Source organism: Amyelois transitella, chromosome 16 (genome assembly GCF_032362555.1).
Source record: "Amyelois transitella isolate CPQ chromosome 16, ilAmyTran1.1, whole genome shotgun sequence".
Taxonomy (NCBI): domain Eukaryota; kingdom Metazoa; phylum Arthropoda; class Insecta; order Lepidoptera; family Pyralidae; genus Amyelois; species Amyelois transitella.
The window spans coordinates 10,811,757-10,836,707 of NC_083519.1; the positions used below are offsets into that span (position 1 = coordinate 10,811,757).

General features: G+C 38.9%; 1 protein-coding gene across 2 annotated transcripts in view; it reads left to right on the forward strand.

Annotated features, from left to right (window-relative positions):
• Positions 1–24,951, forward strand: part of LOC106139592 (lachesin) — a 68,217-nt gene that overhangs the window by 28,865 nt on the left and 14,401 nt on the right. For both annotated transcript variants that reach the window (XM_013341066.2, XM_060948527.1), the window contains exon 2: positions 4,432–4,522. In XM_013341066.2, coding sequence (XP_013196520.1) covers positions 4,453–4,522 — 70 coding nt within the window. In that variant the 5' untranslated portion in view covers positions 4,432–4,452. The remainder of the gene's footprint in view (positions 1–4,431; positions 4,523–24,951) is intronic.

Here is a 24,951-nt window from a genome sequence, read left to right on the forward strand (position 1 = left end):
ATTATTTGAAGGCTAATCGAATCGAGTCGAATCTAAAAACACGTATTTTAGCGGCGCATATAGTTTGCATGAAATTAAAAGTAAATTTCTAAAAATTCTCATAATGCCAAAGCTTTTATTGACGTTTATAGAAATTCACAACAATTAAAACCTCACCAGAGGAAAACGGCAAATAAGATAAATTAATGCCGATTTAAAGTGTAAGTTATAAATGTATTCATTGTTTTATCTAGATAGTTACGCGATAATTTAGAACAAATTTCGGCAAATTCCCATAATGCGTAAACGGTCGGAAGCGGCGATGTCGAGAGGCAATTAGCAACTCATTGAGATCAAGGGCCTCCCTAATACAGGTGGTGCAGGTTTGCGAAGCCTTAACAAGGGTTTTGGGAACTTCAAGTGAATACAATAATATAGCATAATATTTATGATGGGTGTGAGCCCGGGCCTCAAGCATAACAGTGTACCATCGGGAACAGAGTGAGAGGAAGCGACTTTGGTGATTGTTGCAAAAAATTTAATGTTAGACTGTCTTTCCTCGCTCGTATATTCTTCTGGCGAGGAGCCCGCTTTTGATAGAAATCCTGCCTCCGTAGCATGGGACGCGCGATGTCTTTTTTATCGCGCGATAAAGTATTGCTGCCCCATTTCACGTCATCATGAAAAGCGAAACAGCGATAGCTTTTCGCGCGATAAAAACTGCGTCTCACGTCCCCTGCAGCATACAAGGGCTGGACTGAGTTTGAGGTTTTTACACGATTACACATCCAGTTGGCTGAATGTGCAAGGTTCCTTACTATTGCTAATGGTACGAAGTCGTATTACGCTTTTATATTCCAATGACTTATCTCCTCAAGTATCGATGATGGTGTGCACGATAACCTCTTTTCCTTCTTCTCTGAGAAGATACAGTTCCAGTTTCCAAACAATATTTTCCGAAGTTAATAAACGAAGCTTCAAACAATTATATGTTCTCATGTTCAATCCAATAAGTATAAAGAAAACCTCACCGACTGCTGAAAACAAGCCGCCGCGAACGAGTGGAACTGAAATATAAAATGAGAACGCGGGTTATCTGCTACTAAAATTTTATCATTCGGAACAAATGAACGAGCGGGAGAAAGCTAAATGAAAACAGCGGTGCCGGCGCCAGCTCCCGATGTACCGCGCGTTGTAGGGGCCGGCGACGACCTGAAACATTTGGAATATATTACTAATATTTGTCATAAATAATTGTACATAATTAAATGGTTGTATATTCAAATCTCAATACGCATACATAGAAGTTAAGTAAAATTTTAATAGAAGCTTTTAAAATTGTATTACTAACAGTAAGCTAACTTAAAAAGTTAGCTTTTAAAGATAAATCGTGATTGAAAATGATTTTCTTACTTAAATGGATTATTCTGAGATCGGCTTATGTTATTTACATCGAAGCTACCAAATTGTTTCAAAAATTAAATAGGTATTCTCAAAATACTTACTTGTTCGATGACACTTTAAATAATTTTGTCTACTCTATTGTTTTAAAAGTCTATGGTCAAACAACCGAACGGAAACCGAGCAGCAGTGCGGACCTTACCTCGGATCTCACAATAACAATGTGTTAGAGGCGGCGGGCGAGTGCGCCGTATAGAAACGTTCTTACGCCCGTCGACTCCATAGCAGTCTTGCTCAGAAAATCATTATTCGAAGGATCGTATTAGAAATGGTGAGATTGTTTTGTAAAATTTAATAACGTCTTCTTAAGATATATCTTTTCTCTAAGAAGTCACTTCAATAATATGAATTTTCGAAGATGGTAGCTCGTATTTAAACTCTGGTAATTTCACACTTACCATGATCGAATATAGAGAGGTACCATGCAAAGTTTGCGGATGAAAAATTGAAGTTACTTTGTGTAAAAACATGAGCTCCTTCTCAGAAGGGGGTTAACGCCAGGAGGAAGAAGAACACATCGAGTAATTTATCATTTTAATTGTATGACCCCTCTAACAGGATTATAATAAGTAATTCCCGTTAAGCTACGAGTATCCAACTCACCCTTACATGTTTGTGTAGAAGCGGAACCACAAGGCACACAAGAAGCAGTGATGCGCGCCGTCCGAGCTAACGTGCTCATCACTCAAACGGCCGACAAAGGCCGAAAGGGCCCGGGTTCAAGGTCACATGCCTTGGCATGACTGGGCTATTGCTCATTAGGATGTGTGCTTAATGATGACAAGCCTACTGATTTTAATTTAAAATGTAAATTGAATATATAAAATAAAAATGACGATTTGTAGTAAATCCGTCTAAAAGCCAAAATATCTACATTTTTTCTTAAAGAGATCTACTGGTAGGTTAAAGCAAAAAGCCAATAGAAATTTGAAATCCACTCATGAAAAGCAGTAAGAACACATAACATTTGTTTCCTCGCTTGCCACTAATATACTTTTTGCAACGGAAATCATAACAACAAATCACAGCAATGAAAGGGTAATAAAATCTTTACATTTCATTACATAACAAGCAACGAGTGAGCCGTAAGAAGTCGAGTGTCGTGTTTGTTATTTATTTTAGTTAACGTTTGATGGAGCTAGCGCGGGGCGATTAGCAAGCTTTACGACTGTTATTTATGCGGTAATATTACGGTACATTTTCAGTGTAGAAGTAAACCTTTGTAGTATACTCGTATAAACGTGTTAACTTACATAGTCTGCCGGTCGCAAAATAGTGGGTAAAATTTTATTTTATTTTATATATTTGGATGACCAACAACAAGTTTTCTAATCATAAGATTTTTAAATGTACATTTAAGAGCCAATTACAGGTCTACATACTAAAAAAAACAGCTTAATTTTATTTTCTCAATACGTGATTTTCAAGAGAGATGACTAACGCCATTAGGGAGATGAATAAAAGCATCCATTGCAGAATCTTCATTCATAGATAATACGTGAGTATGACACGCATATACTTCTTCTTGGAGTGTAGACAGTGCTTCCAACGATAATCAATTTACCCACTATAATATTCTACCATTATGACAGCCTCATGGGTGACTGTCTTCAGGTCATTCAGGTGATAGTGGTAGGGCATACAGGGCAGGACAACAGGGACTGCATTGTTTGGGGAGAGGCGCCACACTCGCATAAATTCGATGAGTCAGGTGTTAACCCTCACATAGTCAAGTTGTCCTTACATTGACTCACTTCGGTTTCTGAGCATCTTCCAAGTAGTCCAAGACAGAATTTGACCAAGTGGATCAAAATTATCACGCATATACTAAGGACGAATGTTTGTTTTATTTCTGTAGGCTAGTGTTTCGTGGTGGCGCGCGCCCGCGGACGGCGCCGCAGCACGGCACCGCTGTCGCGGCCACCGCCTCGGAAAATGGGTGAAAGATACGTTTTCACAATTGACAACGGCAGTAACACTAAGAATTAACTGCTAGTTTTGTCTGTTCATGTTTAAGCTTCGGTTTATTTGATATCGTTTTCAGATATAAACATGCCATTCAGAATGGCGTTGAATTATGTTCTGTTTTGTACCCAAACAATATTTAAAAAATATTTGTAGAAGGGTAACATCGATAACTTTCCATGGATAACGTTTAAAATAACCCCTCGACGAATGCAAAGTGGTTAAATTAAACTCAGCTCGTAAAGTCCTTTACGGCTATACGTAAGATATTTGTCTACACGATTTTATATTTTGACGTTTCTGTCTTATGTGACTTATATTAATAATACTAAATACTTTAATTCTACACACAGAAAAAAGAATTTTCCAGCAATCCTGCCAAACATCAAGTATACCTTGCAATATCGGCATCGCGTGCGAGTCACTAATAAACGATAAACAGATTATTCAAATGAAAGCGGTGAATTAGGTTACCGGTCACGGCACGGCACGTCGGGAGCCGGGATTCAAATCCCTATTTATCCCTTATTATACGCTCCGGAGATAGGCTTCGTGTGTACGGCATTATTGAGATAAGCTACCTCCCAGTTCACATTCCGAAGATACGTATTAAATTCCTTAATTTTATAATAAGCGTTCTGAGATACGAATATTTGGATTATTTTTAGGTTGTTAGGTTTACTTGAATTTCTCACAAAAATAATTGAGCCGTGTGAGTAGAATAACTCCAAAGTTATGACATACGAGTACATATAACTACACTAAGCGCTTGCGAACAGTCTATTTTGCTTTACTGAAATTCCCTTATTCTTCAGTAACAAGACTCTTTCCTTCTTCCTTGCGACATCTCGTACATACAATAATCACGTGTCCATCCCTCACGGGGTAAACAGAACTAACAGCCTCGCAGAGACTGAACGGCCACATTCAGCTGTATGGCTCTTATGATAGAGTTAAGTTTCAAATAGGCATCTAGTAGGTGGTATTCTATGCAAATAACTAATAATGAATTGTAATTGGTTGCAGCTGGAGCGGGCTGAGCGCACGATGTGCGCGTGTCCGTGGCGGCTGCACGCCCTCACCGCCGCGCTCGTCCTGGCCGCGCATCTCATCAAAGGTCAGTTACAGTATAACATATATTAATTACACTTACTAATATTACATTTTCAGGGAAATGTATCATTGAGGTAGTATAATTATAGGAAATGTGCCGTGTGGTTCCCGGCACCAATACAAAAAAGAATAGGACCACTCCATCTCTTTCCCATGGATATCGTAAAAGGCGATTAAGGGATACGCTTACAAACTTGGGATTCTTTTTTAGGCAATGGGCTATCAACCGGTCACTATTTAAATCTCAATTCTATCATTAAGCCAAATGGCTGAATGTGGCCATTCTCTCTTTTCAAGACTGTTGACTCTGTCTGCCCCGCAAGGGATATGGGCGTGACCGTATCTATGTATGTAGGAAATAGCAACGTCAAAGGGGATTTTTAAAGCTAATATTATCACTTTTTACTTTAATTCTTCTAAGTATACTCTCTCATATTTGGATATTTCCAGTTTTACCCTCCACCGATAACAAGATACACTATTTTCTCTCAAACTGCCCTAATTGCCTTCTTTTCATCAAATATTTATGAAATCTATTGTAAATAGCAAAGTAATTGATAATAACATCTGAAATTTCATTTTGCTGAAACCAAGATTTTTGATTCACTATCCTTAGCTCGCATTTTCTAAGTGAGTGGTTCATATTTTTATTCAGCGTTTTTACGAAAATTCCCAACATTATAGAGCAGGAATTCCCACACATTCCTTGCAAGGAAATGTCCGGACATGCTCGGATATTTTTGGATGTTGAGCCAACATTTGCTATGTTAAGTATGAACAAAGAATATTTATTCCGCTTTTACGAAACCCCATCCTACGTGGCTAGTCTTATCCCTATATAGCATTAGATATAGTATCTGGTACTATATGATTTATTTGTAAAATTTTTGTAAATTAAAAGACGATAAAATTATTTCGGGTTCTAAACTTCTTTTTGGAGTGAAGATGTCACTCCAAAGATTAACAAACTTTTCCACAATCGGCATTAGTAGAATTAATGATAATTATTTTATTTAGACATATTTATAACTAGAAACTAAAGACGTCGGTGGTCGCATCGGGTTCGAATCCCACTTCGGCCATGTACCAATGACTATTTTCAAAGTTAAATGTACATAAGTTTGAATAGTAACCGATGCTCTTACGTACGTACATCATGAGGAAACCTGCACATTCAGGCAACTGGATGTGCAACCATGATCAATTTATACGGGTTAGATCCCCTGCAAAGGTTGTAAAGGTCAAATGGGAGTCGCTTTCCAGTGGTGAGGATGCAACTGGGACTAAAGCCAGGTGGAAGAAGATCTAAAACTAGAAAATTACTGAGCTCGACCATCTAATCAAAATGAGTTAACACTAAACGCCCCAGTTATCTGGTGAGATTTCTATAATCGCGCGCCACTTGTCGTCAATGTTTAATGTGTGGAGCACTCGGCGCCCGCGGAGAGCGGCTGTTGACGCAATTAGCGGTGATTATACCGAACAAGGCACGGTTATTGTGCAAGGCTTCAGTTTTTGTACTTGCGAGTGGCGCCGAAAGCAAGCTGGTAAAAAAGCAATTTTTCAGCAGAAAACGCTTGAATGATAAAGAAAATTTCTTCCTATTTTTAATATTCGAAACGGAAATTTTGGTTTTTACGTACTGTATAAAAATCTGCTTGTGGAAAGAAAAAAAATAAACCTTTCTATACGTTACACTCTTTACACATTTTATTAGCAAAATTCTTATATTTCATGTGTTTGAGCAATATGATGTATGGCAAGTCAGGAAGCGGTGTCGGCGGCACGCCTGCAGGAACTTGAGATAGTGTTGTGGGCAAACACATGTCGATGTCATCCATCACGCGACACTCGCCGCCGCTCTACCGACACTATCGACACTCGATCGCGCTCTCCACTGACACAGGGTTGACAACACCAACAAATATTTGTATTTTACCCTGCATTTAATCACAAAATAGTTTCTGCTACAAAATAGTTTGTAATATAGATCTTTTGAAGATGCATAAAATAAATCAACACACATATCACATATCCAAGTCCCTCGCCGGCAAATCAGGGTAAAAATCACAAGACTTGAGGGCTAGGTTAAGCTAGATAACCGAACACAAATTAACAAAAACAGGAAGTAATCATGAACTCAAAAGTCTTAATCTCGGAAACAGAAATTCTTGATTTTTTTTAAACTTCTTATTTATTTTCTTCCACTTAAATGAATTAAGTATGTTTGCTTACGAAGTCAACCCTAGATGCTCAGGGGCAGGTCTGGGCCACGCAAATGTGACATGAATGGAGCGTAATCGCGCTCATCAATCTGGCGCCGCGGAAGCGAGCTAACGCGCGGCGCGCACGCGACCCCGCCCGCCCACCACGGGGCTGAGCCGGCATTCCCTCGCTAAATCACTCATTTCATTTTAAAAAAGAGCAACTTCTTAGAATAAACTAAGATGTCAGCTACGGAACAGACAACAGCAGAGATACGCCCCATGTTTACAAATGAGAAAAACATGTCATTTACCGTTTACTGAAATTATATTGTAACTGAAGAATGCGGGATTCTCAGTCTTCTATAAAAGCAGTCTGTTAGTACTGTTAATGATATATTTTGTCGGTTTCTTTCTTTTTTATCCTCAGTATTCGGACTGCACCTTCTCTTAAAGAAATTCTCAAATACGATTTTAAAATATTTGTTTCTCTAATAACTAAGAAGTTAAAAGTCCTTTTCATGTTACAGTTTTGTCAATCAACTTTCAACTTTTGCAAATATCGTTTGAACCGTGATGACCTATATATAAACTACTTCGCACGCAGTTGCCGGTTGCCATCGCCGGTCGCCGACATCGGGAAGTAACTTTTCCAGCGCGGCCGAACCGCCGTTTGCATTGCAAAGCCGAATCTGAAATGCAAATATGTGGCCGACTGCAGGCGTCAGAAAACGCCGTCAAAGCAACTCAAATAAACCACTTTAGCAGAACACAAATATCACAAACTGCATCTACTTCACTCTAACTACTGCATACTTTGCACGTAATTCCGTACTTAGTAATTCATTCGGCTTGTATGAATCACTTCTTCCTCCGAGCGTAGAGGTGACTTTAATGTTTGTTTCCCGCTAAAACTACTACATACTTGTGAAGCGACCATACCAGAATATTACATTTCAATAGTTAACATTTCTATTTCAATGTAGTAAAAGTCAACTTACAAATCTTATTCGCTATCTCAACATTCTCAATGTGTACTTGAGGCCGACATCATCCTCCTGTTATATTATAATAATGCTTCACGCTATCCGTCTTTCGTTTTCGATCCTATACATACCTGTATAATTATATTTAGCATATTTATTTTAACCTAACCACAGGTCATTCTTCATTTACCCAACGGAAGCTAACGGCAAATAAACAAGCATTCTTTATGGCGGGTCATTACAGACAGGCGATACGTTAGTGCTAATGTCTGGGCGGGCTAATGTTATGTAGATTGTTGGAAAAATAGCCGCGTGTGAGTTACGGCGCACTGGCATGTGAGAGCCGGACTGCGGCCGCGCACGCCACGGGTCGGGTGCTTTCATTAAATCGCCAGTCTCGATCTACTTCATTTTTGGTTTGTTACATCTATACTAACTAAATTGTTTGTTTATATAATTACAATAGTTACTTTTGTTTTTTTTTTGTTAAATTAGGTTATATAAGGTAGTGCTTTCCATATTCTTCAAATTCTCCTCTCATTATAGGTAAAAGTACCTTTTATTGATGAATTATATATAAATTCTGAAGTTTGAGAGTAATTGGTTCAGTAAGTGTTTGCTATGTATTTATGTTAACCAATTAAATTTAAATTTGATTTATTGCTGAGTTTAAAATTAGGTTTGTACTTACATTCCTATTGCAAAAAAAAGGAAAATACGTTTTAATCTTTCAAATTTACGGATAAATTTACAAAATAGGCTATTTTTATGAAATGTCACTGAATTCCACCCTTTAAACAATTCAATTGAAGTGACATCACCCGTCACCCGATTTTCCACCGAGGCTTATTTTTACCTGAGACGTGAGGTGAAGTAGTGCGGTCTGAGTGGGCGGGCAGGAGTGGGCGATCTGGATTACGCGGCCTTTGTTCACTGCTCTCGCATTGTTTCTAATTAATCACGGCGCGACTCGCCCGGGGCACCCCCGCTCCCCCGCCCCCCGCCGCCCCGCCGTCCCGCCGTCCCCGCTCCGCTCGAGAGCCCACATCCGACCTAATGTTTTTCCAACCTGCGCTATATCTATAAAGCCTAACTGTGTAGGGTTGCTTCTCAAGGAGTTACACTCGGGACAATTTTCGAGTCTTTTAGACCAAATTTTTCCGGTATTTGGCATCTGAATATATTGTTTACATTTCATTTTAAAGACATAAAAATTTCTTGATATTATCATAGTTCCAAAATGATCAAAAAGTCAGCTTTTAAAAATTACAAAGATAAATGTAATGTATGCGGCAACCCTACTGTACGCCGTGGCGCTATCCAAGTCGCAGTTCTTAAGCCGTGGTCAGAAAGTCGGGTTTCTGGATTCTTTCGCTTTGATGTTACGAATAACAATTACAATTGCGCTTTAACCGACATTTGCCTTTCTTTGTACGTACAGAATTAGAGCAATTTGTTTGTGTCGGCTAATCGTATTAACTTATTTGCATTTAAAGTTTCTGTAATACTATTATGTCGATATTAACGTCTTCTTCTTACACTAGCGCTTTTGAAGCGAAGAAGATTTTATTATTAGTTCTTTTAAAATTTTGAACTATTTTTATTTTAGTTCTTAATTACTCGCACAAACTTTTTCTGATTGGAATATAAATACAAACTTCGACTTACCATTATAAAAGCCATGGTTTGCCAAGCAAAACATTCAGCCTAACAGCCAGTCTATCATACACTGTCAAATACAGACGTATTCCTTGAATTCGATTGACAAAACTTATTGCTCACGTGCTCGTGCCTTTACAAGACGAGTCAGCTCCAGCGTTCCGCTCAGGCGCCCGCTTCGAACCCGGGACGACCCAGCGCGGGACGTGCGCGGAATGTCGCCGGCCGCCGTCCGCTCCACTTCCTCCGCTATTCAATAAGAACGCGGCTAGATATTCTGGGTTAGTTCGGAGCTGCGCTTTTCTAGTTGTCGTGAGCCTTGCAGTGATTGTACCGCCTGCTGAATAAGCATTTACAATGTCAAGCTATCTCTTCCGTTTTTGTATTAATAGCGTTTTTTATAAGCAACTTAAGTAATTTTTCATTCTTTGTGATTCACTCTACATCAAAATAAACACGCCAAAAAGGTTGGAATACAGGAATATTATGCGGATTTTCCAGTTTTTCTTTAAAATCATCTTGTTAATTAAGACTAGCACGGAAGAAATAGCATTTCACAAGATAACGCGCCCAGTAGCCTAGCAACAGGACGGTGAAACACCCGAAATTAATTAAAATTATGAAAGGGAACATCCGACAAATCGGACGGGCGTAACCGGACCCGGTTAGAGCAGACTGCGGCCACGTGCCCGGCGGGTTAGGCAGAGATCCCTGCATACTTCTTAAACTTTCATAACTCACTTCAAGCAATCTTCTCAATTTAGGGTAATCTTGACCAAAGCTTTCGCCACAACGTCCCCAATTTGATCGTTAGTGTTAAATAAATTGTAATGAATGAGAAATCTCTTTATTATCGCCTGAGCTGGATGCGCCCTAGTTTCTGCCTAATTTGCCGCCTTTGATGTGCCGCAGCACCAACCACTAATCAATTTGCCGCTCCCATTACAATACAGCCGCCGCCGAAACCCTATATACACCTGTTTTCCGTTTTATACTCTACTGCACAAAGATTAAGATTGGTGTTAAAGTAATGTTGAATGTAGGAGGTAATAGTTACCTCTTGATCCAGTATACTTTAGTTCAATCAGCGTTTTTGATTTCAACCCCTGTTAGAATCAGTCGCTCCTATACCACGCGTCGCATAAGTTGTAATGTTTCTATATTTTGCTCATAAACAAAACATCCTTATTTATTGCGAAAATGCTTATATCAGGATGGGGCCGGTTGATCAGTTACATTTGTTGTCGAATGAAGTAGACGCACATAATTAACATTTACATCCATGACACAGTTAACGTTAATTATGAAAATTAATGTTCGCGACAGAAACGACCGGAATCAATCTTCACTCGAGCGACCACATCGAAGATCCCTTGGGACACGTACACAGACATTCGTCTTTAGTTTGTTATTTGAACCAGAAGTAACTAACAATCTATTGTCTATTTCTTTACGTAGTTAAATAAAGGTAAAAAAAAAAACTAAAAATCTTTAAACAACAATATAATTAAAATAAAATAGGGTTAATAGCAAAACACAATTATAATGAGATTTGTTACTTCATTTTGCTATTTTCTTTTCACACAACTAAGTTAATTAAAAAAAATATTGGTATCAAGATTTCCTTTATTTCAAAACATAAAGGAATGTACTATACTTATTTGAGCAAGACGTAGGCGTCGGTAATTACGTAAAAGGTTTGTTTATGGTAATGACTGCGATATCTACAACTGATTGGCCGGTTTTTACCTTTCCCTTGAAAATGAGGTCACGCGGGGTTAATTATTCATCGACGAAAATTGGCCCCGCTTATCAGCCGCGTTGTCGCGTTCAATATACAGCGCATTAGCGGCGATTCCCGCGGGGACGCGAATTGATTTGATAGGTACGGTGACAGTGAAAACATACTTTATTTGGAAATTAAATGTAGTTTTAGTTTAAGCTAGTAGTAACGGTATGCCTTGTAATTTTATTTCTTTAAAAATTATGTAAAGATGATGTGCAACTACTCTACTCGCATTGATATGCGTTTTGCTTTGGATGAAGCAAAAAAGTATGCAAGTGTAGTTTCTGACTCCGAGGAAGTGGCATGATTTTTTGTGTAAAATATAAAAATGTACTTTACTCGTATCACACGAATCTTAAACCTTTCTGTTATATTGCTGATAATAATTATTAATTCGACATCCTCTAAACCCTCAATATTTTACAAAACCAAATTTATTCTGCCAACCAACGGTCTTGCTAAGTTTTGAGACATTGTAAACCCCTAGAGTCAATATTTCCGCGTTCAATATTGCAAACGTTAGCCAACATGACAACTCCGTGAACACCATGCAGTGCAGCTGCGGGCGCGGCGGCGCACGCCACAGCGCGCGTGTTTATCGACGAGATATGCTAAGTAGCGATACACCGCCAATATCGTCGCGCTATCGACCGGCGGCAACTTCCGTACCAAACTTCATTTGCTATTTACCCTCCAAGTTTGTCGTAACGATTAGACCTAGTTAGCTCTGTTACGTAATGCGGCCATTTGCTATTCTTCTATTATCGACTAATTCCGGCTATTAGCCGTACTCATTTATTGGTAGTAACTATCTACTAGTGTTAACTTTTTAGGTTAGCTAAAAGTAAACTTTTTACTCATATGAAATTTTGAGTATGTGGCGTAGACTTCACCTTTTAAATGCTCAATTAACACACTCGATTAAAATGCTCAATGTCTTGGCTTTACGGAATCAAAGTAACGTCCACGTAGATTGTATGTAAGAGTACTAGGCAACAAGAATGTGTAACTGATGAATTTCACTTGACATTATACGAATTGTTTATACATATTGCATAATTGAGCCATACAGCTGAACTGGGCCTGGGTAGCCAACAGTCTCGTAAAGAATGATCATCTGTGGGACAAAAACGTGAAGATGTGAGGACGAACGAGTAAGAATGTATGTATCTTAGTATATGTCACCGAAAATCAAGAACCGCAAATATACAATTTTCCTAGGAAATTAAATATACTTTCATAGTATTTTAAATGAGTAATTAATTATATTCTAGATCTTTTCCTTTTCCTTTACGTAAAGTATACTATCTTGTTATCGATCCAAACTTTTCACCATAAGGAGGTTTAACTTGTAATTTCCAAGCGGCATATCAGCGAAATGTTAACTGATCCGCGGTAATACACCGTGAACGCCACTAAATCCCGGCGCCCGCCCGCGCCCCGCCGCGCGCACGCACGAGCGAAAGGAAACTAATAACATGCGATCATTCCGTGACCAGAATCTACTACAGGCAGCGGCACGTCAACTACAACTATATTTACATTCTCCCAGATCAGGCGTATTTGGCGCTGACTGTACATGCAGTCGAACCTATTATTCTGTCGTCATCGGAGGATGGCGCGGTAGTGTCGGTCTCGTTAACACCGCTCTGGAGCCCGGGGAGCGCCACTGACTACGAACCTGGATTGGGTTAGTCAAGTTTTTGCACGAAACGACTTCCTGTACTATCTTCGTCATTTTTAGATCATACGATTAATATCCCTGAATGTGCAGGTTTTTCCTCACAATTTTAGCATTAGTTAGCAACAAAACTAATATAAATAACTCAGAAATTAGTCATTAGCACACGATCGTGGTAGGATTTGAACTTGTGTCGCTCTGTGCATCACGATTTTTTATTCTGAGAAATCGGAATGATATGCGACTTTCATTTAGGAGTGCGACCAGTGATGCTGTTATAGTAACATTCTCGTTACTTTGTTGCTCGTCTTTAAACCCGGTACATATTAAAAAGGTCGTAAAACGAGTACCCACGTCGCTGGAGTAACGATACGAAGAGCGAGCGCAGCTGGTAGAAGCAGGTATAGCGAGGCGACTGGACTGGAACTATGTTTTAAGACCGTAGGTGTAAGTTATCTTTTAGTATTTTGGCTGAAATCGTTGTCTGTAAGGTAGAAATCTACCTTACAGATAGCGATTTCAAGTTTTCATTTCATTTCAACGGGTTGTGATGGTAACTCTATAATGTACCGAAATAAAATTTTTGGCTTGTATGTGTTATTTCTAGAAAGTATGTCATTTGTGTCCTTCAGTGTGGAAATACACCCTACTAATAATACATATGTGTACTTTAATATACAGAGTATTTTTTATATTGAAATACGCATAATATTCTTCCTTGTTGTTATGATAATGTAGTTAATTGTTACTTACCATTGCCGTCGTAATTATTTCTCCCTTTACATAATTCTCTTCTTGGATGTTATCATCGAATGCGGCCGTTTCAGTAAGGCTACAACAAGCTACGTTTTTAGAACTTCTCGTGGTCATATGTAACAGACTACACTAAACCGTCACAATCACACGGCAACATTCAAAATAATTTTTCTAATGGTCGTGGCGTAAAGTTATACTCCGCGGACGAGCCCCGCGGCTTTGTCCGAATGAATACGTTAACATAACTCACGGCTGCGCCCGCCGCGTAATTAAATAAAAACACACGCGAACAAAGCCGCGTAATCCGCGCGCCAACAAAGAGCGCGCTTGTCGGATGGCAGGAAAATAATTATTACTTTGCTCCTTGTCCCGTATGTTTCTTGCTAATTTTGCATTGTGTGGTGGTGAGAATGAAGCGGATTCGTTCGGGTTAGGATACAATAAATTATTGTTTGGACTAGGAAAAGTTTTCCTGAACATTGAAAGTGTGGAAGAAAAAGTAATATTCAAAACTAATTTCTTTTTGTAGGAATACGAAGCAACAATTCAAATGATATATATAGATATATCCATTCGAAAGTGATCCGAGTTTTTACGATTTTGTATGAAGAGCTCTTCGTTTTATTTAATTAGGAAGAATAGCCACACTACATTTAATACGATGTTCTAAGACACACGAGATCAGTGTAATAAGCAGAACTACCGCCGGCGCTCGTTTCTTTACGAGCCTCGCTGGCGGAGCGCGCGGTTAATGCGGCGTTTTTCTGCAGTCGCGGTTACTTTAGCAAAGTATCTATTTGCGAAATTTATTGCCTTTGTCCAGCCGGCCTCTGAGGATTTAATATATTTTAGCAAACCGCAAAGCGGAGCGATCCGAGCAATGTGCGCCGCAACCAACTGAGCATAGTAATTGCGGGCCGTTTTTACCTTTTTAGATTGAATCCAAAAAATCCCAAATGAGAGCGCGTGACAGGAATCCGCATTGTCCGGGCGCCCGAGGGTTGCCTGCTTTTAATAAAATGTTTCATTACTTATGGAATACAATTGTTCTTTCAGGATAATGTTACCTACTATTATCAGCTACCAATTTGTTGTATTTCAAACTACCTATATATTAAATATGTTTGTATTTTTTAACTACGTAGGTAGGTATTTTTAGAAACACAAACATTCATTTATCAGGTCCTTATCTCTTACGGACTAAACAGGCCATTGGGTTGCCTATCATTTTCTTTGGCATAAAACGATATACGAGTACCAATATTATTTTATATTCCGCCGTCAGCATTATCTAATATTTATGAAGTAGCCATGTTCTACTTATGTAATAGTGTTAGTGCCACGAATCGACCCCACAGTTGCCCCGGACCCGCGCCACGTGTACATTTGCATGCGCTCACCTCTTGTTATACTGTAGGTGTACCGGTGCCCCGCCCCGGCCGGCCCGGCTCTCGCCATTAGATACGCAATCTCTCGTCCAGCTAAACGAGAAAACGTGCGACCCGATACCCTGCTCTGATTAAAATCCTCCAAAAATATGTCTCTAACAAAATTCCCCCAACTTTTTATCGAAAACACGTAACCGAAAAATCCCAACTGGTAAATAAGGGAAACACGATATTACAGATATGCAAGCCTGTTAGTTCGACATGACTCACCGCACTTGCGAACACTACAGGCTCCGAGCGCTCCGTGCCAGCCGCTCGCACATACACACAACTGAATATAAACATCACACGGGTACCAACAAAGAGGCATCTAAATCAAATGGCATTCCCGTTTTTATTAACGCGATGAACTCCATCTCCGTAATAAACATACTCGCAATCCATTAGCGAAACAAAGATATAAGATTAAGGCGGCCGCGCCCGGCACCGAGTAATTACACTCGCAATAAAGGAACACTCCACGGAATCCGTCTACGGGAGTTTGCTAAGCCTTATTTCACACACTCTTAACGTGAAAAACGAAACGAAACGTAGTAACGTGGAAACGTAAACGAGCATCTTCGGAACGTGGACAAAGTAATGCCTTGTAAAACTCAGTAAGAAGTCGTAAACTTAGGATTTTTTAGATGATGGGATGGTAACCTGTCACTTTTTCTGTGTTTCGATGCGACCTTCAAGACATGTGACTTCTGTCTACCCGATTTGCGATAAAGACGTAGCAGGTGTGTGAACAAGGTGTCAGGCTTCACAGAATTGGTATTAATTCACCTACTCTCGGGCGGTCGGCGTGGCGTGGCTATCGATGGCACTATGACCATATCGTATTCTGTCCGCCTGAGGAATCATGTCGTCATAGATATCATAGTCCACATTCAAGTATCAGATTTGTTCTGGCATTTCATCATAGTCCTGATAAGTGAGAGCATATTTTATGGAAAGTCACGCCATAATATTGCGATTCAAAATACTTACCTAACAACATTATTTACCTACGAGGACTCGCTTTAAGGGATAAGGTCGCCTTTTGCTGCTATGTTTTTAAATACTTGATTGTGAATTTGCTGTAATTTGTTGTGGTTTAATAAAGAGTTATTGTATTGTACTCGTATTCACTAAAGACCAATTACACAGATTGAGTTAGCCTCAAAGTTTTAAGCTTGTGTTATGAGGTACTAACTCAACGATATTATACTTATTTATTTATATAGATAAACGTTGACGACCCAGATCAATCAGAAAAAGTCCCTTTCTCATTATGACCTGACCGGACCTCCGGTGTCACAGAGAAGCGCACAGCCGCTGCACCGCAGAGGCAAAGATATCAAAATAAGCTATTGTTCAATTAATTTTAAGATTATATAGTATATTACTCGTATAACGTAATAAATACTAATTACTGGATGACCTAATATAGCTAATTAGACTGCCCTCCGTTCCCCGTTCGTCACCCCTGGTGACGCGGCTCTTGACATTTATAAAACGACTTCGCCCTTCAGATTTTTACTGACCTAATTTTTTTTTCATATAGACTGAAAGCTGCATCAGAAAAGTGAAGACTACTACGGACCAAATTTTTCTCACATTCCTGAAAATTCGTGGTCATATTATAATCGGATCAGTCAGTTGCTACCTACCTTTGTATGGTAATTTATGTTGTACACCAGATGTTCCTACACGAACCGGATTTTGTTCAGAAGTGTGTGCCCGCTTTGCAACTTTGTACGGAGCGCGAGTTCGCTGAATATTTCATGACGTGCAGAACAAATGGTTGAACTCACAACTTGTTTATGTGACTCCGACGAAGCCATTTTCAATTACACTTTTAACAGCTTTACAATGCTTTCCTTTTTACTTTTGCCTTTCGCTTAAGTTCTGAACTCGTGTAAATTGAAACAGTCCCCATAGTGGCCTTTTCAGTTTTCCGCGCTAGTTGGCCGGTGGCGCCCTCGCGCGGCCGCCGGCCGCAGCCAGAAGATGTGGCGCGGTCACACGAAACCGCAATGAATTTAAAACATTATTAGGGTTGCCTCACACTGCTGGCGTACACCTTCAGCTAAAAATGGATTAACTAATGCAGAAACAATTGCCATTACCTACTAAATCAAGGTAGGGCAATGTATTTCTGGATCACAGTTATAATAAACGTCAAAGTTTTCTTGGATAGAAACAGCTCAAAAAAATCACCAGGACAATAAACGTTAATCAATAACTTGCACAGGACAATAGCAATCAATTTTATAATTGAAAGAGTCATGATTTAATTTTGATAATAGATTGAGTTAATGCAAATCCAGTACCATTAACCGTATCTGGGTTTGAATATCATTGGCATTAATCATTATTCACATTCGAGTAATATTTAGTTACTATTACTACTACTGCCTTTCTTTTTTGTTGTTTATTCGATCCATCAAGGATGACCTGTTTCCAGATTAAATTATAAAAAATCTCCGCGGAATGTACCCCCGTGCGTGCCCTGACTTCGGGCCGTCTCTGAAAACTCTAATAAAATCCCTCTTCTCTCCCCCCTCCTCCCTGCACCTCACCCCCACGACCTTGCGACCTGACCGCCGCAACATCCCTCATGATCCCCATAATTTTCTGTCGCTCGTCAAACTCTCAGCAATGGTATATGAAGACTTTTATGTATTAGTTCGAGTCAGTCATATCAGGAATCTGGCTATGTTGTTAAATTTCAGTACATACGACGGAATATGATACTATAGTTTATATAACATGATAGTTGTATCATTAAATTTCATTTCAGCAAGCACACGTCAAACGGCCCATTGACCTGAATACTACAGGTGCGGGTGAAATACCTCCATCGCTCCAGCTCCGGCGTCACGTTACAGCGCCGCCGCAGTTGCGGTCGCGCATCCAAGCCTGTCTCAGTTCCCTCGTTTTAAATCGGGACAACTGCAGTTGTTGAACAAAGGGCATCAGACCGATTACTATCCTTTGTTCAATGATTCCAGTTTAAAAATATTCAAGCGGATACCTAATGGTAATTCAAGTACGATGGAGTACTAATAAATACTCAGCGGAAACTTGATAAATGGAATCGATTTTAATTCGGTAATGGTAAAGCTTTGCTACGACTTCATCTGAATTTCAATTAACATCCACAGATATGTTTGATGAGGTCAAGTGAGGATTACATACAACAAGTTTCTCTAAACCTGCCAAAACTGAAAACATGAACAGGGTGCCAGACATTTACCTAGCAAAAGCCTTATTGCCTACAGAAACAATCGACGTCAGATAAACCGAATGCATTCGTCCAGTTCTCACAGGCTTCTCGCCTGTGAGAACTGGACGAAATAAATAATAATATTATAATACCCCAGAAGTCTAGCTGCACTATTAAATGAGCTAGATTCTTTAGAATCTCGTAGTAATTTGATATCAAGTAAGCGGGCTCGGCCGCGGCGTGCTCCACAAAACAGGCCCTCTCTGGGATAACAATTTTCTCATGCCACTGCGTTCTGATTTATATTCCCGTCTATTGTCGCTACAGGGATGCAGGATACGTTCAATTCTCGTTTAAAAGACACGACGAAGTTCTACCGTAAACCGGAATACATATTTCAGTTTTCATGTTGTTTCACTTATTCTATTTAAATTCAATGACCCGAATCTTATAACAGCAGTCTTCATAACATTCTAATTTTCTAGCACAGTAATGTCATTCGTAATGTTACTTTTTTTTGGAAATTTATATATTCGAAACTAATTCTCAAATAATAGCAGGGTCATTATTGTTGTTACTTCGATTAGGTTTTAAAAGTTTACGATTAAAAATACATATAGAAAGACATTTAAAAACGCAGTTTATAATTATGTATCAAAGTCGGTCACAGGAATATCAATAAGTGTGAATGATTAATTGAATATTGACCTGAGGGCGCACAGACAGACGACCGGCGATGAATAACTTATAGCGGAACAACCAACAACAAGAGTTCACAACTTTAGAGGACGCACCTGGAGGTAAGTGATTAACTTTGAACGACGAAACTCCTTAAAATCAATTCATCAACAATTAAATTCTGTGCAGTTGATTTATGGACAGTTCATATACAAGTTCATGTACATGCTTGTTGCATGCATGCATGTTCATGTACATGTAAGTGAATTCTAAAAGGCGATGTAGAAGAAAATTCAATAGGAGTAAATAAATAAAGAACTACATTTTCCTTGCTCTTCACTTTTGCGGTATGTGAACTCAGAACAAAGAGAGAGCGATACCTTTATAGCATTAGTTTTTTTTCATTTTTCTATTTTTTTCTTTATATAAGCAGAAAAAGTGATTACCAAATCCCAAAAATACAATATTAATTGTGATACCGCCATTGCTTACGGATAGTTAGCTGCGCACAGATTTCTCGGAGTCTCGCCCTGATTTATGACGGAGCGTCGAGAGCGGCAATTACTCGTGTTTGCAAATGATATTAATGTTTGGATTTATCTGTTTGATCTGACATCACACATTAATAACTGACTATGGATGTTCTCATATTATATACTTAACAGCACAAGTCCTATAGTACCTAATGGGTTCGATTAGTAAAAGTAGATGATCGCAATTACAAATTATTAAATGTACAAGCAAAAATGTAGATAAGTAGAATAAAAACTAAATCAACAAAAAGGTACATACCTATCCGTTTAAAACATATTTTCTTTTTCGTCCCGGCTACATAAACAGAATGAAGTAACAAATATATATACGCCCGTTTATATATTTGTTACATACATCAAACAGAGCGAGCTAGACCCACAGTAAGTAGACATCAACAATCGCAATGCAATGCCGGCAGCGCAGCGCTCGCTCGCGTCGCTCGCCGCGCTCGGGCCGCGTCGCTCGCTAAGCCTCGCTCGCTCCGACACACGTCTCGTTGCGACTGAAACCAGATCCGATTACACTCTGTATGGACTCCGCTCCATTCTCCAAATACTACGGATTTAGGATATACGTCTCTTACTTTCTTATTCCAACTTACATGAACGTTTTACTACCGCCATTTATCACATTTTGTTTCTATAATGTTTGTCTTTTAATAGAGTCGTAAAGGTAATTTACGAAGCTATAAGACGACTTATTTTACTTTGACGATGATTGTGGCCGTAACTTTCGCGTGAAATGCGACAGAATATTACTTCTACATCTTTTATCTTCAACATACAGATCATCTGTCTTGATGGTAAAAGTTAGGTCATTAGAATTCAAAAAGTATTTTTATTTAAATTTGGGAAAAAATATACAATGTGTAAGTCAATTAAGCCTTATAGTCAGAGCGCCGTCGAAAAGGCGTTACAAAATTTAGTTTTACCTGATTTTATTTATAATTTTGGATATAGTAAGAGTCGGTCTCTGTGGAGTCTTCTTCCTTTTGGCGCAATGCCGAAAAGGGCAAGTAAACTACTAGTAAGAAAATTGTTTGAGATCAAAAACTAAATAAGACAGCAAACCTCTCGGTAAGTAAGGCGTTAAAGATCTCCCAATTTCAGTGTCCCTACACATACATGATACATCAGCAGGGTCCCGCGGGAGCTGACGCCTGCCTCAGAGTGCCGAGGACGGTAACTAGCGGGGCTTGATTAACCGCCGGGGAATCGATTGTGTTTGTGTCTATAATAGAAGCTCTCATAGACACATATTACGCCTTGTGAGGGGGTTACAGTGGTCTCATGATTCAGCGACTCAATGTCAATGGATGCTGGATGGTCGCATGATAACAATAATATAATTTCCATCAAATTAAAAGACAATTGTGACACACCATTGCACTATAAATCTATACACTAACATATTGATGCCGATGCCAATTGCTTAACCCAAGTAGGCTTAGTAATTTATTATTAATTTTTTTGTCCATAAGATGTCCTGTACGATAACCCGAGAAAGAGATTTAAAGGATGATGTCGTAACAAACAAAAGAATCACCTGAAATGAGATCCATCTTATTGAAGTCTACAAAAAATAAAGCTATTTTTAAATTATTAATACCTGTTTAATCCCTCGGGACGCGATGTCATTTTCAGATAAAAGGACCTGTTTATTTTCTGCTATCGAAACGCAAATCAATTCTTTGATGTGAAAGTGGAACAAACAAAAATACTTTTTCGTATTTCCAACATTAAGTATGAATATTTGGGTTATTTCAGAACAAATGAGGCTGGATGTGTCTCGGAAAGTTTGGAGGTCGGGCGACGCGTATTGTTTTAATATACTTAGATCTTGTGATCAAACAAAAAACAACATTCGTCTCAGAAATCACATATTCTACGCGAGGTATGTCACACTGTGGCTGCTATCATGATAAAATTTATCTCTGTTTTGATGGAAATTCCGAAATAAAAACCATATCATTATATGTTTTGTCCTTTTGTCTTGCTATTCTGGAAGAGAAAAGCTAACAGTTGGTGTTGACTGCTTCTCTATTTAAGCAAATTGTAAAAGTCAATCGGAAACTGTTAGTTTGTTCTTTAGTACCTAGGGTTAGCACCTTGTTAGTATCAAAATTACATCGTCAGCAATCCAGCATAATGCCGCATCCGAGCCTTGTGATTATTGTTGTTTTTTTTTCTACCACGTGAAGAAATAAAAATTCTTCATTATAGTACAGAAGAGAATACAGGTTACTTGCCTTTCATGAAGGCTGAAGCTAGTACTCATATAAAAAGTGGAGGTTTTTTATTCTCATGAGAGCGGGACTTCATTCATTCAGTGACATGATCTCTCGTCTCGCCTGGACACGGTTATAATACAAACATTTATCGCGAGAATGTATCACCCCGTAACGCGGAGATGAACTCGCGCGAACATCATCGGTCATCCCGTAATCCCGAAACACTACCTGTTATTGCGAACACAATTACTGGGAAATAGTGATGTACGAGAGTAAAAAACATTGTTTTTTTTTTAATTAAGTTTAACATAAACGAGAAAAGCATTAATAATTCAGTTGGTGGTGAATAACACGGTAGTTGTTTATTTTCCATCCAAACTGCAAAAATCAATCAATGGAAAGACTAACAAGCTCGCCATCATTGTGGAAAACGTGGCATCGTATTGTTGGAAAACGTGGCATCCACAAATTGGCTCTGTCTACCCTATAGGATGTGAGATGATATTAATTTTCTTAGTTACAATTCAACAATTGTGATCCTCGAATAATAATCAATGCCAGTTGAACCAGAAGGCATTTCTCGCAAGTTACGTAAGATCCAACGCTGTCACGGCCCGATGCAAACTAATTGCGCCCGCCGGCCTCGCCCGTCGATAGCTCATGCGACGGATTGGACTCCCCCTCCTTCAGTCACCCCCCCCCCCGGGGCGCCCAGACAGGTCATGTGTCAAGCAGCAGCCGACAAAGCCGATTACGACGCGGCTAAGCCGGAGAGACTTTGCTAACAAATGTAAAGACTTCTAAATCTGAAGTCGAGTAAACGTTAATCAGCGATCTGAATTTGGTAATTGCGTTTATTTATTTATTTACTTATTAATTAACACAGAAAACATCAGGAATGTTAACACAAGAAACAAACTAACATTGGGTCTGCTTATTTCTAAGTGGAATTGTATCATAAATCTTTGGCAAAATATATCTTACTAGAGGCCGCCCGCGACTTCATCCGCATGGAACTTCGGGATAAAAAGTAGCCTATATGTTATTCTGGGTCTTCAGCTACCTGCATACAAAATGTCATCGTAATCGGTTCAGTAGTATTTGCGTTAAAGAGTAACAAAGGTCCATACTCACAAACTTTCGCATTTATAATATTAGTAGGATATACAAACATAAATTCCCGCCTCTTTTGCTTAAAGTTGGGTAGACACTTCGTATTTCCATTTGTCAGTCTCGATATTACTTATTCTTCTACTTAAATTTATTAAAAAGCTAACCTGCTGTTTTCTACTGCTTTGCCCCAGTAACGTGAACGTAGCCTTTAAGTATATTCGAGATTGTCGGCTCTGTCTACCCCTATCCCTGATGGGGTAGACAGTGGGTTACTGGGTCAATACATACATACGTATGTATTGACCCAGTAAAGTCTTTACTAAGTCGCACAAATATACGGGATCTTTTTCATAGAAAGACAACCTTACTCTAGTTTTTATGATTTAAAATTTATGTTCTACCAATGCGAAATAGCATTAAAAATAATAGCCCTCTTGAAACGACGGCATGACATAAAGATGACACACAGCCTTTATATAAAAGACATATACAAAGAAAGAAATACAAAGCCCACCAACAGTAATTGCATGTAGCCGACTGCGACCTGAATGCGGTGTTCGTGAGACTCGCGGCTTCCGGTAATGAGCGGTGACTGGGTCTGCGAGCTGTATGGCGTATAGCAATGACTGTATTCAACTCATCTTCTTCTCAATGTAATTGAAAAGTTGACTGACGTTACTAAGAACGAACGCTTTTATCACAGGAAGGATAGGCATTAAATTTTATTTAGTTAGTATCTATTGTATTGAAAAAGTTAAATAAATAAATGTACTATACTGGACAAATAACCTAGCTCCAAAGTTATTTCGAAACTTGTGTTAACACTCAATTAGATAAACGACGAAGACCCAGGTCAATCAGAAAAAGTTTTCTTTTCACCATGACTTGACCGAGGATCAAACCCAAGACCTGTTAGTACATAGACGAGAATCCGACAGCTGTGCTAAACAGGCCCTTTATCAAAAGTATTCTTAACCGAAAGTTATCAAAATATTCTTATTCCATTCTTCAAACTTCATTAGACATAATCAACAGCAGTTACCAGATAACAGCAACTTAAACACCCATTATTATCATGACGTCGTCATCGCATCATCTGCGAACTAACACCACACCCAAGACAGATGGCCGGCCGCAGGACAATCGTGCGGGGCGCACTGCGAGCGACGCACTCCATACAAAGCGATCGTGGGCACTTCCATCACTCACTTTGTAACCAGATAGCTTTTGTTATTTTATGTTGTGGTTTGACGATTAAAATATAGGTTCACAAGTTTAAACAGTACTAATTTTATTTGTCCGTGAGTAATAAATATTGCTTTCATTGATCAAGAAACGATAGCATATCTTAATATTTTTACAATTATTTTTTTACCGCAGTAACTAAGGAATTAAAGAAGAAATATTTACAGCCATGTCGTTCAAAGAGGTGTATATAATATTGTCATTACAATATCTAGGTAACACTAACCTGACTTGTCCTATTCAAGATGAAATAAATTCCTGTCGTAGTATATAAGTCGTAGCCTGAGGCCGTAGCTTTCCCTTTGACCTGACATTTTGAATTAAGACCACTGAGGCTAAGAAAATAGTAGGATATATGAACTTTTTCTGAAGGAAATTCACAGAAATAGTAAATAAAATTGAAAATGGAATTAATTTGGAGTCTGAATCGACTCCAAATTAATTCAATAGCAAACGGCGTCTACCATTCATCGAATCAAAGTTAATGCGGTTGTGAAATTACATTCGTGCGGGTTCCAGCCGGCAATAGACGCGTAAAAACCTGATGGTTTTTAATTTTTGCTACAAAATATCATCCTACTGGGGTATGATCAGGTTGTATCCTCCCTGGAGTGTATCGCAGACTCTAGTTTTGATCACGATCCAGGATTCCCATTTCAGAAAATTATACAAAGTTCCATTCGTCTAACTGATGATGATGATCTGATGATTCAGCGCACAGAAACCTAACCTTTGTATTTACATATTTCACGATTCTGTACATGGTCAAAGTGCTACTCTTTCACCCTTAAAATTCTAAACTACTTATAAATAAGTCAATGCGTCCTTATCTCCTATAACATTTTACGTCAAAAAATCTATAAACCTACAAGTCCCCTGACATATTTATAAGATCAAACAAATGTCACTTCCTTTAAAGA